The 20004-nt window shown below is 39.9% G+C and overlaps 1 protein-coding gene across 1 annotated transcript in view; it reads right to left on the bottom strand.

Annotated features, from left to right (window-relative positions):
* Positions 1 to 18256, bottom strand: part of LOC121320229 (LIM domain only protein 3-like) — a 36647-nt gene extending 18391 nt beyond the window's left edge. The window contains exons 1-2 of the mRNA XM_041258482.1: positions 18076 to 18256; positions 8909 to 9122 (exon numbers count right to left, since the gene is read on the bottom strand). Coding sequence (XP_041114416.1) covers positions 8909 to 9122; positions 18076 to 18100 — 239 coding nt within the window. The 5' untranslated portion in view covers positions 18101 to 18256. The remainder of the gene's footprint in view (positions 1 to 8908; positions 9123 to 18075) is intronic.
* Between the last annotated feature and the right edge of the window lie 1748 nt (positions 18257 to 20004).

The following is a 20004-nucleotide window of genomic DNA, read 5'->3' as shown; positions in this document are numbered from 1 at the left end:
GCAGTTTTCCCATGCTTAAACCATGATTTCCCCATAGTTTATCCTGGTTTGCCATGTTTTTTTAATATACTTTATAGTGCTTGCCCATGCTTTACCATGCTTTCACTGTGCTTTATTACACTTTGCTGTGCTTTTACTATGGAAAACTTTTACAAGGGTTAGTTTGCCATGGTTTGTTTTACCATGCATAAAGCACACTGGGGACAATCTGAAAGTCTCACTGTATCCAGATCAATTCACAAAAGCATTTGTGAATAGTAAAGTATTAAGAATTTACTTGACAAGTATGTTGCACATTTTTATTTACTTTTTTTTTTTTTTTTTTTTGGAATGGTAGTTTTTGGTACACTTCCAAAAAAATGCAGATTTTATTTTGTGAATGGGGTGAGGCTACCTTGGGGACACTTATACCTTCAACACAGGAAGGAAGTGAACTTAAGAGTGTTGTGGCAGGAAGTACTGGCCTCATGGAGAGCAAAAAAACAGAAAAACTAAAAAAAGATTAATAAGGGCTCTGCAAGAACGGCGCTACACTAAGGAGAGGCAGGGCTATTTAAAGCTGTGCTCATTAAACCACTGACTCATCCTACTGTCGCTGCTCGACTCTCTTCGCTAATAATGGCATAAAGCTCAGAGCTGTAAGCAACACTCCCACTGCCTAACTAAGCACTACGCTGCAGGAAGCTGCTTGTAAACAGCATGACGTGAGTGTGTTTCACGACAGGAGACAAAGCGCTGCTAATCCACTGCAGCCAGTAAACACCAGTCTGTTGAGCGTCCATCTGTTTAAATATCCCCGTGTCCTGTGAACAAAGAGAGACTGTTAAGAACACCAACGGATTGCCTCATGCCTAGGGGAGACTTTCCGGGTAAAAAAGGGGGCTCATTTTTTATTAAATCAACACCGTAGCAACTCTGAAGCCATTAAATTATCTGTATATAATAACACAATCATCAGGGTATTTATTGTATGTAAGTATTCTGTGGCTATCTCTAGTTAAATTGAGAGTGGATTTCTCACGCACTAGACATAGAGGTAGCCAATTCATTGTTTTTGTTTTTTTTTTCTATTGTCATATACATATACATATATAAGCAGCTTTCGAGTAAAGGTGGGAGAAAGCAGTAACTGTAGAATTATGGGTAAATCGGTATATAAAAATCGGCGAGTATTACAAGAGCCAATCAAATCGCCTGCAAGTCGCCAAAATGCTTCTACATTCACAGCATTCTAAAAGTCTAGTATCTCCACGGTCCAGCAATGTTCTGTTCTTCTTGCTACATGTCCAGCCCACTGCCGTTTCAGTTTTTTTACTCTTATAATAACATTTCATACTTTTGTTTGACGCTCTTATCCATTTCTTCCTTTTCCTGTCTCTATTATTCCCAGCGTGCAGCTTTCCATATATATATATGAAGCCCTACTGAATCAGCTTAAGTGCAAATGATTTGTTTGAAATGTCACATAATTTGTGAAATGGTTTCAGCCTGTGTGTACTCAAAGTTGTTTACCGTGTAGATAATTTCCTTCAGGTATATAAAGACTTTCAAGCTGCAACTCACATAGTGATCCAACAAAGCAATCATGAAGACTAAGGAGCTTTTGAAACAAGTCAGGGATAAACTGGTAGAGTGGCACAGAGCAGGAGAAGGGTACAAGAAAATTTAAAAAGGTGCCGATTATCCCTCTCAGCACAATGAAGTCCATCACTAAGAAGTGGAAGATACATCAAACCACCCAGACACTACCCAGATCAGGTCGTCCTCCCAAACTGAGCAGACGGGCAAGCAGAAAACTAGTTTGGGATTTCACTCTGATGTCACAACTCACAATGACCTTGAGAGATCTGCAAAGTTGTGTGTCTGAGATGGGAGTCAGTGTTCACACATCAACAATAAGCTGATCCCTACACAAAGCTGGCCTGTATGGACGGGTGGCAAGAAAGAAGCCATTACGCAAAAAGCCTCATCTTAAAGCACGTACAGAATTTGCGAAAAAGCATATAGATGATACTGCAGACATGTGGAAAAAGGTTTTGTGGTTGAAGATTGCAGTCCATCGATGATCCCCAACAAACTTATCAGACCTGGAGCAATTTTCCCATGAAGAATGGTAAAAAATTTCACCATCCTACTGTGCAAAGCTGGTATGGACCTACCCAAAAAGACTTTGCTGCAAAATGTGCTTCTACCAAGTACTAACTTAAGGTGCTGAAAACTTACTAGTATGTAACCTGCAAATTTCATTTTGTACATTTTCTTTGCAAGTTTTGCCGACATTTAACCTCCTCCTCATACAACAGTGTCCAGTTTAACCACTACAACTTTGAAAAAAAAAAAGTTTCTTTGAAAAACTGTGATTCCTTATTTTCTAATTCAACAAATTATGACATTATTGGTAGGGGGTGAATAATTCTGCAAACCTCTCTCTCTCTCTCTCTCTCTCTCTCTCTCTCTCTCTCTCTCTCTCTCTATATATATATATATATATATAAAGGTATAAACCACAAAGGGCCATGCAGTTCCCATGATATATACTACTCCTGGGGTGGTAACATGGCTACCTGTCATTTGTGGGAAGAAAAATAATTAAAATAATTAAAACATGATTAAAGTAAGAAAAAACTGAAACTTATTGTGTATACATTCGTACCGTAATATAGTAGCAAATTTAATTTAATTCATTTTTCTCTTATTAAAAATAAATTGCACATGTTCGTTTATTGTCAATTTCTGCATTGAAAGTGCCATCTCACTAGAAACTTGAGGACTGGTGATGATGGGCGGAGTTTCAAATGACACTAAGGAAGTAAGGGGAGCAGCTGAGATGGAAACTGAAGCCGGATCTTGAAGTGAGTTCGTGAACTTGTCATCAATCATTCAACTGGAGCCGCGGTACAACTGCATGTGAATTAATAAAGTGCAATTCCCCGTGCTCACATATTATTACATTTTACTTGCACGTGAAGTGCTGTGCAATCCTTGTGCCTAAATACAAATATACATTTGAAACACTTGTGTTACACAGACCCGTTTATATCCCGTGTACCAATGACTATACACCGACATTAACACACAACACAAAATACACACAGGGGCGGGCACTTTGCCACAGCGAGGCACACATATTCTAGCACGTTTTCATCCTTTTGGAGCTCAATATGTTTTTTTTAGTTGTCGGACACTCTCGCGTCCAAGTTTTGCTAGATTAAGTTGACGATCAAACCAGACTTTACACACCAATCCGACCGCGGTGTCAGGGGACAGTACCTCAGTTTCCCGCAGACACTTAAAATCTAGACCGGTAATTTGGGGAGTTGTGTCTGGTCTTGTCATTACCTGCTTTTCTAAGAGATTTTGTGACTGACAGGAACACATTGTTGCTGGTTTTAAACTCGCTGTCAGCAGATATGTTAAAACTTCTACTGTTAAAATATTTATTTAGTCTAGCTCAGCACTATAAAACTGGAGACTGAATACTGGTCCTCAGTTGAACTTCTTGCACTGGCATAAAATCCCCTTATGTTATTGAGATTTTTTGGACTAATTTCCATCAAATTAATGTGCAAGGAAAATGAAGACCAAAGAGCATTCTACAGAAGTTAAAGATAAAGCAATACAAATGCATAGATTAGGGAAAGGGTACAAAATAATATGCAAGTGTTTGGATATCCCAGTGAGCACAGTTGGATCAATAATCAGGAAATGGAAGCTGCATCACACCACCCAAGCACTGCCAAGAAAAGGCCGTTCCTCAAAACTCAGCGCTCAAACAAGAAGGAGACTTGTGAGAGAAGCCACAGAGAGGCCAACAATCACTTTGAAGGAGATACAGAGTTCAGTGGCTGGGAGTGGAGTAATGGTGCACCAGTCAACCATATCAATAGCTCTGCATAACACTGGCCTGTATGGGAGGGTGGCAAGAAAGAAGCCGTTACTCAAAAAGTACCATCTGAAAGCACGTCTGGAGTTTGCCAGAAAGCATGATAGTGACCCAGCTGCAATGTGGGAAAAGGTTTTGTGGTCAGATGAGACCAAGATATAGCTTTTTGGCCAAAACTCAAAGCCCTATGTGTGGTGCAAACCTAACACTGCCCATGCCTCAAGACACACCATCCCTACAGTGAAGTATGGTGGTGGCAGCATCATGCTGTGGGGATGCTTCTCATCAGCAGGGACTGGGCATCTTGTTACAATTGAAGGAAGAATGGATGGAGCACAAAACAGGAAAATACTGCAAGAGAATCTGCTTCAATCCGCTAAACAACTGAAGCTTGGGAGGAAATTCACCTTTCAGCAGGACAATGATCCCAAGCACAAGGCCAAAGCAACATTGGAGTGGCTCAAGAACAAAAAGGTGACTGTCCTACAGTGGCGCAGTCAAAGTCCTGAACTCAATTCCATTGAGAATTTGTGGTGTTATTTGAAAATTGCGGTCCACAAGCATCATCCAAACAACCTGAACAACCAGGAGCAAATCTGCCAAGAAGAATGGGCTAAAATCACTCCGACACTGTGTGCAAAGCTGGTACATACTTACCCCAAAAGACTTAAAGCTGTTACTGTAGCGAAAGGTGGCTCTACCAAATATTAATGTGTGGTGGTTGAATACTTATGCAAGCAAGATATTTCAGTTTTTTATTTTTCTTCAAAATATTTTCCAACATAAAACCAATGTCACCTTACAATAATTGATTTTGAGTTTAGGTGTTTTAAAATAAAATATCGACCAGAACGAAATTTCAATGTACCATTTGTAATTTAGCAATATGAGAGAATTGGTCAGGGGTCATACTTTTGCAAGGCACTATATATATATATATATATATATATATATATATATATATATATATATATATATATATATATATATATAAAATTAGGCTTAAATGATGACATTACCTCGTCTTACGACAGAGGTAATGTGGGAAATACACACTTTACTAGTACACGACTCACTACGTTTTTGTGAAGGACTGTGAAACATCTTTGTATAAATATTATATACTAATTTTCTAAAACATATTTATTATGTAATGTTCCTATACATGTAGCATTAGCTACACCTGTGCAGCATACAAAGTTTGGTGTCTGCTGTACTTAATAGGATGGCAGAAAACCTGGCCAAGTTATCAAAGTTTAATTGAAAACTTATTAAGCATTTATATTATAAAACCACAAATGTAGCATTATCTGAGGTTTCCCGGTAAATGCTGAAAGTTATTGAAATCTTTATATATTCTGTTTTCCATACATAACACATTGGTAATTATCCCTGCATCAGTTGTTTTTTATACCTAATTAAATCTTTTTCCGTGTCCTTATAGCAATGGCCCGGTTCTACTTTAATTGATTATCTTTGTCTCATTAAGCCACTTGGCAATTTCTTTATTACAGGCACCTATCTGGTTAAGAGGGAATCAATTTTTGTACAAAGAGAAGAGAGAAAAGAGAAGGGTGTGGCGGGAAGGGGTGTTTGTTAGTGTTAGAAAAAGTATTTTTCTAAGCTACTGCCTTTGAAGAATAAAGAAAACACTTAGGAAAGAAGTTTATATCAAAAAATGGAACCCGTGCTACAATTAGCTTCTTTAGCTGAGTTTGAACTTTGCTGTAGCAAACGAATGGAAATGTATTGAAGTCTTTATGCCCATCATTGTCTCACCAAGCCATTCCTGTTTTGCCCTGGGATTGAAAAGGATTATTCGTCCGAGCTGCCTCTCCACTGGGAAATCAATTGATGCTGACAGCATTGCCCCTGGCAGTTTTTCCACTGCCAGGGGTGCAACGGAACAGAGCAGCTTTTCCGCTGCGGGAGTGGACCACCATGCTGTCAGCCGTGCCGCTACCAGCAGGGGAGCTGACAGCATTTTCAGCCATGGGGCCAGTGAAGCCTCTCTTCCCGGCCCAAGACTTTGACCTGGACTGCTGTTTTTTTAAGGGGGGAGGTGGCCGTTGAGGCCAGGTGTGCTTTGCACAAGGGGGGAGGGGGTATATGTGGCAAAGTGCCCTGCCCCTTTGAGCTATTTATTTGTGTTTTATGTTGTATGTAGTGTGTTAATGTTGGTATGTATAGTCATTGGTACACAGGATATAAATGGGTCTGTGTAATAGTATATAGTGTGTAGATACAGGAGTGCACTAATTTAATTCACGTGCAGTTGCACCGAGATTCCAACTGAATGATTGATTCGCTGTCAGAAGTAGATGTAGGTACCTCGGCACGCACTTGTCGGACTGTAGCCTGGTGAGCAAGTCCGGGGCGGAATTGAGGCTGGCAGAGGAGAGTGTAGTGTGCACGGGGGAAGGCAGCAGCAGGGGTGGTAGGTGACGTAATCACATACAAAGACAAGCCGATATATGCTCCTTGCAAAGGAGCCGGCTCTTTTGTACAGCGGTATCGGTGCTATGCTTTTAGTGCGAGAGGTTCCCGGGTTCGCGCCCGCCCTCCGCCTGTGTGTGGATTGCCTTGCCCTGTGTGATGCGCCTGCCTGCTGGGATTGAGATCGCTACAATATCTATCGATCTATGAAATATAATTCAAAGTTGTTGCAGTATGTCCACTGTTTTGTCATTTCAATATTTTCACAAAACAGTAATTAAACTTTAAAGCTACAGCGTGCAGTGCAAAAGCACATCATGAAACATTTGTAGGTGAAAAAATTCTAAAATAAAAGTCACTACGTTTAAAAATATATCGACCTGTGAAAAGTTCAGTCAACTTAAATAAATGGCTTTACATAATCTCTGTAAGAAACTGGAGTGTCCAGTGTGAAAACACAACACTAAATAAACATTAACATATCTGAATATCTTTGGTTTTTTTTTAAATATGGATTGTAGCATAACAGAAAAGCTGATCAATCAGATTGAGAGTCTTTATCATCTGATCCGAACTTCACGTCTTCGTCATCTGAACTTTCATCACTGATGATGCAAGCTATTATCTGAATCAATGCACACAGCAACTACTTCAGGCAGTATTTTCTATTCATGTGAGCTGTGATATTTACCCCTCAGGCATTATTTGTGCATGGTTATTAAAAAATAGAAATTAAAGGTGAAAATGTTACTTTCAGCTAAAAGTTGGGAGGGGGTGGGTCGTTGACTCGAATCCGGTATAAATAATGTATTGCTCAAAGGAGCCAACTTCCCAGCGTTTGGGTAAGTTTAACATTCCTTTGTCAAGGGAAAGTTTATTTTCTTTCATTCTTCTATAGTGTACATTATCATTTAAACCTTTTGTAAACATAAAAACAAAAACCATGTCTTTTTTTCATTAAAAAAATGTGTCCGTCAAGTTATTTGTTAAGCAAGTTGCAGTGGTCTACCACTGTTAGTCACAAGAGGTGTAACAGCTACTGTAATGACCAGGGGACAGCCACAGAGGGAAAACTTAACTAACATGTCATTAAACTGCACATTTATTAACTAAGTCATGAATGAATGAAACACCCACATCAGTAAATACAACCTGGAGTTGCCAGTCTCATTAAAAGAGTAGATTACTAGACCAACAACCATGGATAAGTGCTACATACAGACAAGACAGACAGGTGCACTTTCAGATATCCTCAACAACATGTGCCAAAGAATGTCCAGACCAAGTTTCATCAAAACGGTTACCAGACTGCACAAAATGCTTTCTGGCTGCTGGAATGAAAATCAGCTTGTATCTTACACAGCCCTATATAATATCATAATATATTGCTGAGCATAATAATTAAACATCCCATGTACTGTATGTTATATGTAAAAATGGTCTGCTGTACATATAAACTACATATCCTTTTACATACTGGGGACAATCAAACCAAAATCAACACAGTGCATTATGTGCAGTCTATGAATACTAGACACTGTAGTGATCTGCTACTTACGTAACCCGCTCTTTCTATCTATGCAGAGATCAATGAGGCGATTGCTACAGCTTTCACTTTGCAAGCCTCTATTAAACATTTGGAGCCTATATACATTATATTACATTACTAGCACATGCATTTGAAGGCGTTTGAGAAGTCTACAATTCTTTTTAATAATGTTTTCTCAATGCATATAATATGTCATCATGTATAATAATGATATGTACATGAGTGTATTTGATTCTTTTTTTTTTTGCCTCTTGCTTTTGAACACAAAAGTGTTCTCTGTGCATTTTTACCTGTCGCATATTCAATTAGGAAAATGTTTGCTGGTTACACTTCTACTGTGCTGTATAAAGTGGAGTGCAAAACAAGTGAAGCATGGAGCGGGAGAGGAAGTGTGTGACAGAGGGACTGTGACATGGAGTGTGAGAGAGTGTGAGAGGACTGTCAGAGGGAGTGTGAGTGAGTGAGAGTGTGTGTGTGTGTGAGAGAGAGAGAGGGACTGATAGTGAGTGTGAGAGGGACTAAGGGAATGTGATTGTGAGAGGACTGTCAGAGTGAGTGTGAGATAGAGGGACTGAGAGTGATAGTGAGAGGGAGTGTGATAGTGAGTTTGAGAGGGACTCATTGTGAGAGGGAGTGTGAGAGGGACTGAGAGTGAATATGATAGTGAAAGAGTGAGTGTGAGAGAGGGACTCAGTGAGTGTGAGAGGGAGTGTGATAGTAAGAGTGTGAGAGGACTGTCAGAGGGAGTGTGAGAGAAGGACTGACAGGGAGTGTGAGAGGGACTGAGTGTGTGTGTGATAGTGAGAGAGAGTATGATAGTGAGAGTGTGAGAGTGGGACTGACAGGGAGTTTGAGAGGGACTGAGTGTGTGTGTGATAGTGACAGAGAGTATGATAGTGAGCGTGTGAGAGAGGGGCTGACAGGGAGTGTGAGAGGGACTGAGTGTGTGTGTGATAGTGAGAGAGAGTATGATAGTGAGAGTGTGAGAGAGGGACTGACAGGGAGTGTGATGAAGTGAGAGTGTGAGAGTGAGCTCTTACCGCAGGTAGTCCCGACGGCAGAGGATGAGGTTGGCTTTGGTGTAGAGTGTGGAGCCCACCTCGCCCAGCCGGCAGTCACAGCAGGCACACTTCAGGCAGTCCTCATGCCAGTACTTGTCCAGGGCCTTTAGGAGGTAGCGGTCTTTGATCTTGCGGTTGCAGCCAGCACAACCTTTCGGCTTGGTATCTGGCTGGACTGAGAGCATTTGTATACCTGTAACAGATGGGAGAAACACTGAGATTCAAATCAACATACCAGCGCAATACAAAGCCAGTTTGTGTAGATAAATATCTAATCCAGGGCTAGCAATGGAATGTGAAACAAGCAATGTGATTGGTCGAGCAAGGTTCCAGCTGTCCATATATTGGACAGATACGTAGAGTTGGAGCTTTGTCACATATTCTAAATCACTGTGCTGCCTCACAGAATTTAAAGTATCGGACAGTAGCCATCTTTCTTTTATAGTTACAGATGTAAAACTGTAACTACGAAACTGAGTGACCAATTACATGTAAAAAAAGTGGTAAGTAGACATGCCGATTTGGATGAAGAACAATTTAATGAACTGGAAGATAGCAAAGAAAAAAAAAAAAATAAATCACTGTCTTTATACTTAGTCATCCCGACTTTGTCACTTCAAATAATGTATTTTCTTCGGTTTGTAAATGATAAAGAATAACTAAAAGACACTTCTGCACATTATCCACCCTCTCTCAGACACAGACCTTGAAAAATGACTGAAATCCGAGATGTCGGTGTATTTATTTTTATTCCTCCCGTCTGTTCTGCTCAAACTGTGTGTCTGCACTGTCGGTGACGGGAAAAAAAATTCTCTGCTGTCTCAACTCTGCCCCCTGGTGTATCTCTTCAATGGCAATGTCCATTATATCAAAAACAAAGATGTACTTTCTTTTGCATGTTCCAATAAAATTACTTTACTCTTACATTTAACTTAGTGTGGAGTTCAGAGTTTTATAAATGGGACTACTTTACTGGCGTAAGGATATTTAATAAAAAAAAAAAACTACATCTTTTGCCGTAAACATGATTTTGTTTAGCTGCCTCACAACGCCCCGAGGCGTCCGTATATTCAACATATACGAACACCCTGTCGGGCCTTATTGCATAGATATACACTACATATATACACCCACCCCTCGTTATATCGCCCCACGCTACACTGTGGATTCGGCTATATCATGGTGCTGGAGTTCTTCCCATTTTTACACATTCTTAACTGCGCATCCCTTAGCTGCAATATACATAAACAATTTCACTTAGAATTACTGTTTGTTTTATTTTGTACTGCACACCATAAACAAAACTATACAAAACAAATGAAAGCAAAGCATTAATATCGTACAGTTATATACACATGTATTGCACAATAACACAAAGCTGATTAAATATCTACTTGCTGAAGCGGTTTTTATTTTTGACAACAAGGTGTTCACTTGTGGCAGCAGCAGCAATGCACTAGCAAAAGTCACAGGCCAGTGACATCAGATTCCTAGCAACAAGCCTCAATGCAGCAGGTTTGTGCATTTGAGAAAGGAGTGGAAGACTCACGAAATTTAATTGGAGACTGAAGTTGATCCGCAGCGTGAATTAAAACAGTGCCCTGCTTTTTATAGGAAAAATGAGAAAAAGTGGGTTGCGTGGAGGATTTATACTGGACCCTGACGACCCCCATAAAACGAGGGAGTGGTTGTACAGTATTTGTTATTGGCCTGTGTTTTTCTATGGGCCTCTTCGCTATATCGAGGCCCTCTGTATATAGCGGATTTGTATTGGAACCCGACCCCCACAATATATTGGAGTGGGTGGTTGTGACAGAAATACAATGATTCTTGGTTATAAATCTCCCTCCTGATCTGTGAGGGCGCTAAGCAGCGAGAACAGAGTTCTTTGGACGGGCTGGTCTGTCAGTTTTTTCCCTGGGTAGGGAAGTCAGCCAGTCTGGAAGAATCCGAGACTCTGTTGCAAGAATGCATTGACCCGGAAGGGAAACAACATGGCAGCTGCAGATTGGAGAGGTAGTTGCACTCGTTTACCAAGGGGTCATGTGTGACAGCATAAAAGGGGATGGAGAATCGTAATCTGTTCCTTCGCTTGGTTGGTATTAAGTAACCCGGAAGGACCTGAATTGTTGTTAAAATCGTGAGTGTTTGTTTTGTTCTGTCTATTTGTTACATGTTATCACTAGATAGCTAACAAGTTCCTGAGCTGGTCGCCAGAGGCCAGCACAAACCCGGAACAGCACTGCACCTCGATCACAAATAAAACTGTATTTGCACCACTAGCACTAATTCACACACTAACAGACTTGTGTATGTGTTTTGTGTAGGTGTATAATAAAAACAGGATTATTATTTGCAGGGCAACACAGGGATTATAAATTAAGTAATACAAGCCGCTGCATTACTTACCTCCATTATTATTTAATGTTTGTTTTTCCATCAGGCACTGGACTTAAAAATAAATAAAACAAACCTTTTCACCTGGATTACAATTGTCTGTCTGTTCTTTAATCACCTACACATTATCAGCCACTTTGCCATACGTGGTGTCAGAACATGGGATTATGGATCACACAGCACTTTCAGCGCTGCTGGAGGCACTAGACAGCAGACAGGAGGCTGCGGAGAGCCGGAGAGAGGAGCGGTACATGGCATTTGGTGGAAACGGTCAGTCGTGCCTGATCAGGGAGGCTCAGGCAGCGTATCAGACCATGACGACACTGAAGCCACCAACTACACCTGGCAAAGCGAGCCATCCTACTCCGGCTCAACATCACAGGGGAAACGCACAGGGTATGATTCCGGGAATAGAGAATAACCCTAGATAGATGCCCCAGGGTGATTGTGCAGCAGTTGTGTGACCACATGGTGCACTGACTAAGCCCCGCCCAGAAAACGGGTCTGCAAATGGGCAAAGTCATAACAGTGGAGCAATTGGCCCCCAGCAGGGGTAAAGCTGCTACCCGGCCCTGTTGCCATACCAGCAACAAGATAAATGTGTAACCAATGTTCCCTCCTTCTCCCCTAACTGTTTTAGATGCAACCAACAGAGGCATCAGGTCAGGTCATGCCTATCGGCAATGGAATGTGACGTGGCGGTGTGCAATTGGGCATCTGGAGCGGGTAAGCACTGGAAAAATAATAACATAAGAAAGTTTACAAACGAGAGGAGGCCATTCGGCCCATCTTGCTCGTTTGGCTGTTAGTAGCTTATTGATCCCAGAATCTCATCAAGCAGCTTCTTGAAGGATCACAGGGTATCAGCTTCAACATTACTGGGGAGTTGATTCCAGACCCTCACAATTCTCTGTGTAAAAAAGTGCCTCCTATTTTCTGTTCTGAATGCCCCTTTGTCTAATCTCCATTTGTGACCCCTAGTCCTTGTTTCTTTTTTCAGGTCGAAAAAAGTCCCTTAGGTCGACATTGTCAATACCTTTTAGAATTTTGAATGCTTGAATTAGGTCGCCGCGTAGTCTTCTTTGTTCAAGACTAAACAGATTCAATTCTTTTAGCCTGTCTGCATCTGACATGCCTTTTAAACCCGGAATAATTCTGATCACTCTTCTTTGCACTCTTTCTAGAGCAGCAATATTCTTTTTGTAGCGAGGTGACCAGAACTGAACACAATATTCAAGATGAGGTCTTACTAATGCATTGTACGGTTTTAACATTACTTCCCTTAAATTCAACACTTTTCACAATGTATCCGAGAATACTGTTAGCCTTTTTTGTAGCTTCCCCACATTGTCTAGATGAAGACATTTCTGAGTCAACAAAAACTCTTAGGTCTTTTTCATAGCTTTCTTCTCCAATTTCAGTATCTCCCATATGATATTTATAATGCACATTTTTATTTCTTGCGTACAGTACCTTACACTTTTCTCTATTAAATGTCATTTGCCATGTGTCTGCCCAGTTCTGAATCTTGTCTAGATCATTTTGAATGACCTTTGCTGCTGCAACAGTGTTTGCCACTCCTCCTATTTTTGTGTCGTCTGCAAATTTAACAAGTTTGCTTACTATACCAGAATTAATGTAGATTAGGAATAAGAGGACCTAATACTGATATGTACTCTACTGGTTACCACACTCCATTCTGAGGTTTCTCCTTAATCAGTACTTTCTGTTTTCTACATGTTAACCACTCCCTAATCCATGTACATGTGTTTCCTTGAATTCCTACTGCGTTCAGTTTGAGAACTAATCTTTTATATGGGACTTTGTCAAAAGCTTTCTGGAAATCTAAATAAACCATGTCATATGCTTTGCAATTATCCATTATGTTGCATCCTCAAAAAAATCAAGCAGGTTAGTTAGACACGATCTCCCTTTCCTAAAACCATGTTGACTGTCTCCCAGGATGCTGTTACCATATAGGTAATTTTCCATTTTGGATCTTGGATTATATTATCTTTGGATTATAGTTTGTTAACAGGTGAGGGTCCATGATTACTATAAATATATGTAGCATAGGCACATATTTGTCATTCCTGAATGTAAGGGTGCAGAAAATGGTAAAATACGCTCAGTTAAGCAAAGAAAAAAGTCTGTAATTACTTTAAAAAATTAAGGTCAATCTTTAAGACAAATCGCAAGAACTTTGCAAGTGTCTGTAACTGCTGTGGCCAAGACCATCAAACGATTTGAAGAAACTGGCACTCATGAGGACTGAACAAGGTCAGGCAGGCCTAGGATGACCTCAGAATCAGAGAACAAGTTCATTCAAGTCACAAGTCTGCGAAATTGACGATTAACTGCCCCTGAAATACAAGCTCAGCTAAATACTACTAGAAGCACAGATGTTTCAACATTGACTGTTCAGAGGAGATTGCGTGAAGCTGGCCTAACTAGAAGAATTGCTGCAAAGAAACCATTGTTAAGAGTGCAGAATAAGAGGAATTACACGTACACACCAAGGGTGACATGTTCGTACCTCCTCCGTCACAGTACCAGACCCAACGAAACGACCACTGTCAACACACTAGAAATGGTTCAGGTCCCGTTCGAGTTGGTTGTACCGATAGTATCGTATGAAAGTTCCGTACGGCCATTCTATCAGGATTACGGCTAGTTGGACAGATGACCCGAAACACAACTCAAAGTTGTGCAAGAACTATCTGGCGAAGAAGGAAAGTGAAGGACAACTCAATCTAATGACCTGGCCTGCCCAGTCTCCATACCTCAATCCCATAGAACTTGTATGGGACGAACTGGACAGAAGAGTCAAAGCAAAGCTACCCACAAGTGCCCTACATCTCTGGGAATTGCTGCAGAAGAGCTGGGAAGACATGTCAGGTGATTTCCTGCTGAAACTTGTTAACCAAATGCCTCATGTTTGTGAGGCTGTTATTAAGGCAAAGGGTGGCTATTTTGAGGAATCCAAGATTTAGAGACAATTTTCAATTTTCTTGAACATTGCTTTGATACTCCTGTTTTGGTTTGTATATTGTAACATGTGTTTTCATTTTCAAGTATTTACAGAATCGTATACGACCTAAAACATTGTCAATTATGAAAAAAACCTAGTTTCCAGCAAGTGTACTCAAACTTTTGACTGGTACTGTATATTGTAACCATGAAGGGATTTAAGTTCAGAACCAAATCTAAATAAAATAGTGTTACTGTTATTAAGCACCGTATTTAATAATAATAATTAATAATCTTAAAATGTGGTATTTCAAAGTAACAAAATGATGGTTTCACTTTGCTAGAATGGAAAACCTGCCATTATTTATTTATTTTCAGATTTCATAAGAAGCTTTTATTGCTCATTCAAGCAAACCAAGTAGGAATTTGCTTGCACCATTTTGGACGTTTTTGAATTCAGACAAGATTGACAAAAATAAATTATTAATTATTATTATTATTATTATTATTATTATTATTATTATTATTATTATTATTATTATCTTCGTATCACTCGCAGGTCTGTAAACCAGACAGGCAATTTTATATATTTTTTTTCAGTTACGTTTCAGACGGATTTGCCTAGTTCCCCGTCTCACATTTTTCTCACTCTGTTTTGATAGTAGTTTCGGGTTGTGTCTGTTTCCACGTAGCTCTCTTTTAGAATGAGAAATTATCATTCCAATTCATATTAAAATACCAGAGGCAGCATATTTGTGTCCGAGTTCCAATTTGGCCTTGTGTCGACTTACTGGTATCATATAGCTTTCTTAAACCAAGTTTCCATGACGTTACAGCACACCTCGTTACAAAAAAAATGTTGTTCCTGTGTGTGCAGCTCTGCTGATTCTACTGACATGAATAATAATACAAAAACAACATGCCATAAGAAAGCAACACATTCCAGATAACTTGCTATTACGACAAAAGAGTCTGCAGTTTGCATTTCCCATTTTCTAACTAACACTAGTCGAATCAGGTCAAATATGGATCAGCTAAGACATTTAACATTAATGTTAATCGAGTGCGGTAAAACCATAAAGGGAAGCAAATAAATGTTCAGAGGGGCCCCCAAAACTTAATTCAGCCATTTCTCCACCCCTGTAAAGATGCACAGGGGACAGCGGGTTGGTTGTCACTTTTTACTCTTTATTATTTTCCTCAATCTGGTGACATGCTGCGAGGTTCTGTTCCGCGTTATATTGAAGAATAACTCTTCACCTACAAATACTGGGGTTGATTGTCACACGATATGGGGATGGTTGTCACAACATATGTTCTTGCTTTTACACTAGACAATAATGCAACATTTTTACTTTTTTTAAAAAAATAACAAAGTTTCTACTGTGTACAATGACAGAAAAAGTTGTATTTTTACTTATGTGAATATATCTATATATATGAAATGTTGACCCATGCTACAAAATAATACCTCAGCCTCCACAGAACTTGTGAACAAACAGTAAATAATTTAAATAAGTATTATATGGTGAGATATCCCACATTTTGATGTAAAAAAATAGAAAGAAAAAATATAAGACTTCTTCCTATAGGATTTACATGTGACAACCTGCCCCAACCAGACTTAATTTAATTCTCTTAGTACTATTGGGAGAAGCTACTGGTTTTGTTTTTATACCAAAAGACAACCAGTATCTGGTTCTATTTAACATGGCCACCAGTTCAAACAAACTCCAATATTACTAATAGTTATAACATAAATGATAAGATATGCATTTTTTACTTTGGGTATGAAAAAAAATGAAATATGTGCTAACCTTTATGTTAGATGCAATTGACCTCAAATTACAAGATGGTTGACTTCCAGACAACAGAACACAAATTTCAGCGTTAGCATCACCTGCCTGCACCATCTAGTTTCATAGCTATGAGCACTGTGACAACCAACCCCGCTCTCCCCTACAAATAACAGACTGCGATGAATAGACCTCCACTGCACTTCCATGGGACGGTGCAGAAATTAAGTTTATAAAGACTTCTGCAAAAGCTTTACAAAGTAAGCAGTTTTTGCTGCCAGTAACTTAATACCATAAAACACAATGTGCATTTTCTAAATGACAGAGATCTCAAGATTACCAAAACAGATTGTTACATCACAACCAATGGAAAAAAGGGGACTTTTTTAAATTTATTTTTTTAATCGCAATCCTATTTTTTTAAACCCCGGTATTAAGAGAAAAAACAGCATTATTGCAGACCGAAAACTTGAACACAACTTTAACACAAAATGTGCCTTGCATGTGCACAAATAGAGGTCTTAGTCTGACCCAATATCTACTCCTCCTCCTCACTTCTAACTACTGTATCACAGTCATTTTGTAAGGAACATTGCCATGCACTATTTTTTAGTAGTCGTACTGGTAATGAAAGATTGAAATATATCAATTGGGAAGAATAATGTGTGACACACGGAGACGTCGACTCAGCAGCTTGGAGTGCCTCGGTGTTACCAGGAGCTGACCCGGTTTCTTTTGTGTCGTTTCATTTAAACGCTCCTGAGGTTTTAATTGGCTGTATTGCTCTGTAAAGACCGCTCCCGCTTGATTGCACCCAGTATGCACTTTCATTCTGCAGCATTCATGGAGTCCTCCCGCCTCGGCTAGTTAACACAACAAAGTAACCACAAACCGTTAGCAACGCAAAGAAGCAAGAGTTTCAACTCTTTCGTCTACAATCATATACGATTCTGAGCCTGATAACTAAAATAACAAAACAACAACAATAATAATAATAATAATAATAATAATAATAATAATAATAATAATAATAATAATAATAATAATAATAATAATTTACAAGGCACAACTACTAAAAATACCCCCCTTTTCATTTCTGGGCAAATTCAAAAGTCTCCCACCAATACACGCAGCTGGAAGTTGTATGAAAATAATTTGGCCAATCCGATCCTCTAAAACAACACGGCAAAACTAATTAAATGTTTCTCTCTCTTATTTTTGAAAAAGAAAGGTAGTGGCAGCGAGCCCGAAACGCTTTATTCCCATCAGTTCAGTCGCCCAGAGCATCACTGTGGTTATCTGTGTACCCACAAATAGATGCTCTAAATACTGTGGCTCCGTTTGAGGCGTGCGTGTTAAGACACAGAGCTTATAACCAATTAGATTCACTCCTCTCCGTCGGTGCAGCTGCGAAGCGAAGCTCTTCATCAGACATGCAGACACGTGTCCGCTGTTATCAGTTTAATTACAGTTGCTATGACAGCAAGTGCCAGTGCTTGACAATAGCCAATGAGGCATTTGTAACAGCGAACCCAATTTTCAATGCAGCTTGCTTGCCTGCACAACAAAAAAAAACCACCCCTCCCCAAAAAAACAAAACAAACAACAACAAAAACCACACACACTTTCCAAGTTAATGTGCCCAGTCTGGTGGTCAGTATCCCATTATCTGCGACGTTCTGCGCGAACATTTTGAAGCCGTCTACTAAAACCTGTCACAATCATAGGTACACGTTACATTGTCGACAGCAATAAAAAGAAATGAAATAACCGCTTTGAGGAGGCGCACTGGAGTTAATAATACGCAATACTAACATGAATACCGAGCTCCGGTTACTTGCGAACAACAGACGCCTGCCTATACCCTTAACACACACACACACACATACATACACACACACACACATATATATATATATATATATATATATATATATATATATATATATATATATATATATATATATATAACTCACTCCTTACCGAAACTTTGATCCCTTTCCTGCATTTGTTGACAACCCCGTTCACAGTGCACACAACAAGTCCGGAGACGAAACTGTCCGCTCAGTCACTCACAGTTGCTGCGGGTAAGTGAACAGCTGTATGTAAAACCTGCCCAGCGCTGCCGGCGATTGCTAGCCTGTATTGTTCAGACTGACAGGCAGACGCACACCCCTAAAAAAAAAAAAAAAAAAAAAAAAAGAACGGCAGAATAAGAAGTGACTTGGTTGCTCCAGCAAAGAACGTAAATTACGTTTCACACAACGGCGAGGTTTGGGTCTTCTCGCCGAGCCTGCCAGTCGCTGCTTTTCAAGACGCTACTGGCCATGCCACATCTACAGTGCAGAATGCGATATGTCGCCTGTGGATTTCACGGTTGGTTTAAATGCAGTTGGCCTTTTCCATTACTTGGGGGGACCCTCTCCCCTTTTATGCATACAAATGTATCATTAGTAAGCACCACAACTATTATTAAAACAAATACATTAATAATGCAAACATTTCAGTGCTTCATATAATCTAGCCTACTGTGCCTCCATAATAAATCGCATTTGCAAAGGTTAAGCATAACAGTTAGCTCCTCCGATTCATCCATTACCTGCTATTTATGAACGCCAACGATTGTCGATTTGTTGTGGCTGGCAGGATAGACATAGAGAAAAGGAAAATGTGCATGTCCTATACCAGGTGAAATAGAGTAGGTTATACAATATATTATTAACTATGCGAGTGCAGTGGATTGTGCTCCCATCACTCAGAACATAGGCATTACTCTGCGGCGGTAAATAGTTCGGTTACATTTTCAGATAAAATAAAACCGACCTAATCATAATACCGAAACTGTTACGTAGAGCGCTAAAACTGTGCATGCTTTGTGATTGCTAGCATGCACTAGCCTCGCATTTTAATGCAATACTGTGTGTTGTGTTATTCGCCCTTTTCTTTTGGAGATCTGCCATTCGAACAGTTTCCAAACATTAACAATTAAGTAATACTGTTCGAAATGTCCCAGTCTCCTTTCCGGATATTCCAGTAAAGTAAACTGTTGACCACTAAGATTTGGGAACTGGGACAGAGTGTGTTGGTTTCTTACTGGCTATACGCAATTGGTAAAACAGAAGAATTGCAACAATTACCATGCAGAAAGTAATTATTTGACTTTGTATTTAAACCGACTATGTGCTTGTTTTGCTTGAACCCGCATCACCATTTGAAAGCCAGTGTCGCTCTGAGACAATGTTTGGGGCTGGTGAAAAACTGCGTTCTGTGCCTATAATATCCCAAATTGCAATAAACAAATACAAATGACATGCACAAAGGGTTACACTGTTAACATTACGTTAGTAGCAGCGTCTCTCTATCTCGTTCAGTAAACAGTGAATTCAGGCAGCTATACTGTGTAGCCTCGTCGTGTATTACTTACCTACTCAATTAAGCAATAACAAGGAGACGGTTTGAAACAAGCACCTGGGAAACAGCGTACCTTCCTCTCCTCGGGACGAGATATCATAAAAGAAGCATTTTCTCGAGAGCTACAGGTGCGCTCTCTCCTACCGTATTGATGGGCTTAGGAAAGTCATTGTGCGAGCTATGGAGAACACAGTCGAGCTTTATCCATTGCGAATGATCAAATTCCTCACAGGCGAGACACTTTATACAGCTAAGAAAAGTATATTCGCAGAGTTATTAACGAGTCGAGTACAAAACCACACACACTATATGGTTCTATCAGCGCATACAACAAGCCCATTCCCCCCGCTGTTATAATATAATATAATCGGAGGACAGCAGCGACTCGCAGACACTCGCAGTCAAGGGCTGCAGTGGTTAATAATCATTCAACGAGTCAGGAGGGAAGCAGCAGCTACCGCGCCGCGGTTCCCTGTGTTCATAACATAGATGGGAGCCAGT

This window comes from Polyodon spathula, chromosome 8 (assembly GCF_017654505.1).
Source record: "Polyodon spathula isolate WHYD16114869_AA chromosome 8, ASM1765450v1, whole genome shotgun sequence".
Classification (NCBI taxonomy): Eukaryota; Metazoa; Chordata; class Actinopteri; order Acipenseriformes; family Polyodontidae; genus Polyodon; species Polyodon spathula.
Note: the sequence above shows the minus strand (reverse complement) of the source record. Positions and strands in the feature narration are given on the sequence as shown.